This window comes from Electrona antarctica, assembly GCF_951216825.1.
Source record: "Electrona antarctica genome assembly, chromosome: 4".
Lineage (NCBI taxonomy): Eukaryota > Metazoa > Chordata > Actinopteri > Myctophiformes > Myctophidae > Electrona > Electrona antarctica.
Genome location: NC_136809.1, coordinates 50,987,590 through 50,993,117, shown reverse-complemented (window position 1 = coordinate 50,993,117; position 5,528 = coordinate 50,987,590). Strand labels below are relative to the sequence as shown.

Here is a 5,528-nt window from a genome sequence, read left to right as displayed (position 1 = left end):
GATCAGTGCGTGTTAAGTTTGTGACGCCCGGGGCGCCCGCTGGCCTAAGCGGTCCAGGTGCACCGTGCATGCATGCCACATATAGGCCTATAGGCTCTGGCCTGACAGCATGTCGCGTGTTCGAGTCCCGTTCATGACGACCTTTGCTGCATGTCTCTCCCCTTCTCTCTCTCTCCCGCTTATCTGTCAGTCTCCACTTGAAACTATCAATAAAGGCAGAAAAGCCGGAAAAAAAAAAACTTTAAAAAAAGAGTTTGTGACGTCAGGCGTCCATTGTCCACCAGTCTTCATATATGGGCATATTGAGGGGGGTTTGTGATGTCACTGACGCCCACCTATCCATATATGGGTATGTTACAGTTGTTGCGTCCACCATGGACCAACCCACAGGACGTTTTATATAGGATAGGTATATTATGTGTGTGTTTACACACACGCACACACGCACACGCACACACGCACACGCACACGCACACGCACACGCACAACGTATAATTTATGTAATATACAAAAAATATGGCTCTGTATTAAACAATTGAATTCCTCTATAATGCAATGAGTATGAGTCTGAGCAATACACACACACACACACACACACACACACACACACACACACACACACACACACACACACACACACACACACACCCAGGGGGACAGCAGTGAGTCAGAGCGAGTCACACACCACAAACTCTCGCACACGTCCATACACAGCAGTTGTAGCTCGATGCGCTGCCAAGATGCCAGAGAACAAACAATCTTTATTAGTTGCAGTCCTCGCTCCTTAACTTACAACACCTACGGTTGATAAATCTAAATCTATCAATTTTTGTGTAAAATGTGGAGTCATTTGAGTCTAATTGAGACAAAGACCCAGTTGAGTGTAATTTTGAGTGAATTTGTCAGGTCTCATTCAGATCTGATAAAGACCAAGAATCAAGAGAAACAAGCACCGTCACACAAACACTATGTGACGGCGACATTATGAACTGGCTGAAACAAAGAAGTCAGTGGGCTTCATGGGCTATATGAAATATTATATTAAATAGCACCATACTATCATTGTCCATGTCATTTTCCTGCTCCCAGCAAAGCATGGCAGGGCAACGTATTCAGTCGTGCTGTCTGTTTATCTGTCCATGTTTGTTAACAAGATGCCCTGAGAACTGATGGGCGGAAACTTGGAGGGAATTGTGAATAGGTTGCCCTTCAGAGATGATTACCCTCGGTGTAAAACAAGGTCCCGCCGTCCAAGGTCAAGTTCTCACAGTAACAAAACTTGGGATTGATTGACTGATTGAATATGTGTTTAACACGTCTGTTAATTATGCTAGAAGGACAACACAAAAAAGCCAGAGGGTGCTTACCCTCTCCACCAGGCCGAAGGCATGGGGAGAGAGTATGTTTTGCACTCCGTCCGTCCGTTACCAGCTAATCTCCGGCACCGTTAACTAGGACGATGCCAAACTTTGCACACACACTCCCTGGATGCCAACGATGAACCTCAAAATTTCCAGAACGGCCTGTTATAGCGCCACCAGGAGGCCGACTTTTGTAATAATATTATAATATATAATATTGATATTACTCCCCCAGATTTTGTCCAAAAATCCCGCAAATCGTTACACAGTATCTCTATAGTCATGTGCTCAAGACGGATCTGTCCCATATTTCATATTGCATCCTAATTGGCTAACGTTGGCCTTCAAAGTTTGCAGGATTGGCCCGTTTTGAACAAAAAGCCTCAAATCATGAACGCAGCGTGCAATTTACGTGAAATATTTCACGCACTTTCTTACTAGGCTGAGGAATATATGCCACCCTTTTCACATTGGCCTATTATAGCGCCACCAACAGGTGGATTTTTGCAAAACACATTTTTGGAACAAAATGCCTCAAATCATCCAATTGCCATCAAAGGCGTAACAAATGGCACCCTTTTCACATTGGCCTATTATAGGAGGACCACAACCTGACCGCCACCAGGAGGCCACAACCTGACCTGGCCTGGTGGAGACCTGTGCCCAGAGGGGCACTTTTTCTTTTTTTCTAGTTTCCATTGATGATGTTTTTGAGGGGCGCTCTACCCTCCAATGTCTGGCTTTCAGACATGACGTCATGTGGCAGCCATGAAGTCTATGGACTTTTAATGTTTGTCTTATTCATGCTTTCCCAAAAATCAGCAAGCCCCAAAAAATCAGCATGCCTCCCTGTGATGTCATGTGACAGGGAGATGTCTATGGCCTTTTTCCTTTAAGCATGCCACCCGTGACGTACAAAAGCATGGGTGATTTGTTTTGTATCTATCATTCAGGCTAAATATCTAGAATCAACTGAGCCCTGAACCATATGTATTGATTGACATATCTGTTAAAAGGATAATACACAAAAAAGCTTGACAGCTTATTTCCATTGTGGTCCTTGAAAAAGAACCGTGATGACCACCAACCACATCACTGTGTATGCCTTGATCCCGCCTCTAGCTGCCGCTGATTGGCCAGGCCGTTTGGTGGCCGGAGCATCTAGTCTGCCTGAGAGTTCCCAGATGGGAGCAGTAGGGGGGAACCCAGTGTACTCTCTGCTGCCCCATCTGGCGGAGTCAGGTTAAGCCCATGGAGCCCCATTGTGAACCCGGACATTTTGAGTACCCTAAATGTTTTATGTTAGAAATGTTGAGTATGGGCCCCCAGCATGTAGAAACTGCCAAAAAACACTCCTTGGGATAAAAATGGCCATAGCCATCATCACAAATGAGATGAGGTCAGCACATTTGGGCAAGTGGCTATGGCCAAATTTAGCCCAAGGAGTGTTAGTAAGTTAGCAGTTTCTATATGCTGGGGGACCCATACTCAACATTTCTAACATGAAACCTTAGGGTTCACATTCTGGAAAGTAGACGACATTGCAAATTGTTAAATAAAAATCACACCCATGTGAAGTGAGGGGCGCTCTTATCATCGTACAGACATAAAATAGACACTATGTCTATTTGCTCAGACACTATGACGTAAAATTGTCCATTCATTATCAAAGGGAATTTAATGTTTGTGTAGGACAAAGTTTGTGCACACACACTAAAAGCTGGATATAGGAGGGAAATACATGTTTCTATGCACAACAGTTTGTGTTGTGTGTGTGACGTCACTCACAGCTCCAGTCTATATAAGATGCTGCAGGTTGAGAGACCAGAGTTGTACACTGAAGACATCAAAGAGAGAAAGACAGTGAGAAGAGAGAAAGACAGTGAGAAGACATGTTTCGGTGGACAGTGACCAGAGAGGATGGAGGAAAGGACAGAGCTGGTCAAGCTGTCGTCGCAGTTGGACACCAGGTTTTTTCCTTTACGGATTCCAGAAGCTATTCCAGCAAGGACCACGTTGATGTGAATGTCTTCAACACAGTGTCTTTGCGCTGGAGGACCCCGTTGCCCCCGGTTACAACCGGAATAATACGAAGACAACGTCACAAGCGCTACAGCCACACAGCTGTGCTGATAGACCATGTCGTCTACATCTGGGGGGGTGTTACTACATGGAGGGAAGAAGTATCGAGGGAGTACTGTGATGTCCTTTATGCATTTGACGTCGACACACACAGATGGTTCATACCAGAGATTTCTGGGGCTGTTCCAAACCCGAGGTACCTCCACTCAGCCTGCGTCTTGGGGAAGGTCATGTTTATCTATGGAGGATGTACCCAGACTGGACTCACTAATGACATCTACAAGTTGGACACCACCACAATGGTCTGGTCTTTAATTAACACCAGAAGCACTCCACCTCCTGCTTCATCACAGCACTCTGCCACAATCATTGGGACAAAGATGTTTGTATTTGGGGGCCGGCCGTCGGAGCTGTTCTACTTCTATAACACCATCAGAGTGTTTGACACAGAGACCGACCAGTGGATGAACACACCTTCTGCACAGCTTCTTCCAGAAGGACGCCGTTGTCATTCAGCCTTTACCTACAACGGAGAGCTGTACATATTTGGTGGCTGGAACTATAATCAGGCCTTCAATGATCTGTGGAAATTCAACCCAGAGACCTTCTCCTGGAGAAAGGTTGAGATCAAGGGGAGACAGACGCCATTCTGTGGTAATAATCGTAGGACGTGCTGTTGCATGGTGGGAGATCGTATCTTCATCTTTGGGGGATACAGTTACGGCGGCGGCTCTACACCCGTTCTACTGAATGACCTGAACATCTTAGACTTGAGTCCTAGCCTGAAGACTCTGTGCAAGCTAGTGGTTATTCAGTACGATCTGGATCAGTCTGAACTCCCACACGACGTCAGGTGGGAACTGCAGGCAGCCATGACGACCAATAGCAACACATGAAAATGACAGATGTATGTGTGCGTGTGCTTTCTAGAGTTCAAGGGTAGTTAAAGGGTAAGACCACTGGATTGTGTAGTTACCTTGCCATGGTGTAACTCCACATGTGGACAAGAAATCAAAAACAATTGCTCCAGTTTTACTATTTAAAGATCTGGATCCGGATCCTCAGATCCAGTCCGGGTTTTCTTCCTATAATAATAATGGCAAAATCAACAGGAAGTAAAATTTTGTATTAAAAAAAATCACACCCGTGTGAAGTGAGGGGCGCTCATCATCATCGTACATCATCATAAAGAATGGTTGTCCCTTATTGGCCAAGCGTTGCCACCGACATGTGATTGGTTAGCCGATTTGCTCGTTTAAATATGACGTACATTTTCCAATCAGTGTCAATGGCATTTAATGTTTTGATGTTTAATTCACGTCATATTTGGTGGGAATTTGACCTAATTATTCTTTTCATTGTCAACGGCAAATATTGAGACGTGTGGGGACAAGATTTAGCGAACATTTGACCTGAATTCCCCTTTCATTGTCAATGGCAAATCTTGAGACGTGTGAGGTGGTTCACTGTACTCAATCCATCAGTAATACAATACATATTGGAATAAAACTCAGTAGAATCATAAGGAACATGGAATGATCAATGATTAACCACTTCAGCTTCATTACAAAGATAACAAATGAGCTGTGATAAGTGATGTTTTTGAGGGGCGCTCTACCCTCCAATGTCTGGCTTTCAGACATGACGTCATGTGGCAGCCATGAAGTCTATGGACTTTTAATGTTTGTCTTATTCATGCTTTCCCAAAAATCAGCAAGCCCCCAAAAATCAACATGACCGCCCAAAAAGATCAGCATGCCTCCCCGTGATGTCATGTGACAGGGAGATGTCTATGGCCTTTTTCCTTTAAGCATGCCACCCGTGACGTACAAAAGCACGTGTGTTTTTTTTAAATCTATCATTCAGGCTAAATAACTAGTATCAACTGAGCCCTGAACCATATGTATTGATTGACATATCTGTTAAAAGGATAATACACAAAAAAAGCTTGAGAGCTTATTTCCATTGTGGTCCTTGAAAAGGAACCATGATGACCACCAACCACATTAGTCTACTTTCCAGCCCATAGAGCCCCATTGTGAACCCGGACATTTTGAGTACCCTAAATGTTTTATGTTAGAAATG

The 5,528-nt window shown here is 44.4% G+C and overlaps 1 protein-coding gene across 1 annotated transcript; it reads left to right on the top strand.

Moving 5' to 3' along the window:
* Positions 1–3,253: 3,253 nt before the first annotated feature.
* LOC306921360 (kelch domain-containing protein 3-like) lies at positions 3,254–4,339 on the top strand (the record flags this gene model as incomplete). The annotated part of the gene is made up of 1 exon (XM_079498471.1): positions 3,254–4,339. The coding sequence occupies one exon, from the start codon at positions 3,254–3,256 to the stop codon at positions 4,337–4,339; it is 1,086 nt and encodes a 361-aa protein (XP_079354597.1).
* Positions 4,340–5,528: the final 1,189 nt, after the last annotated feature.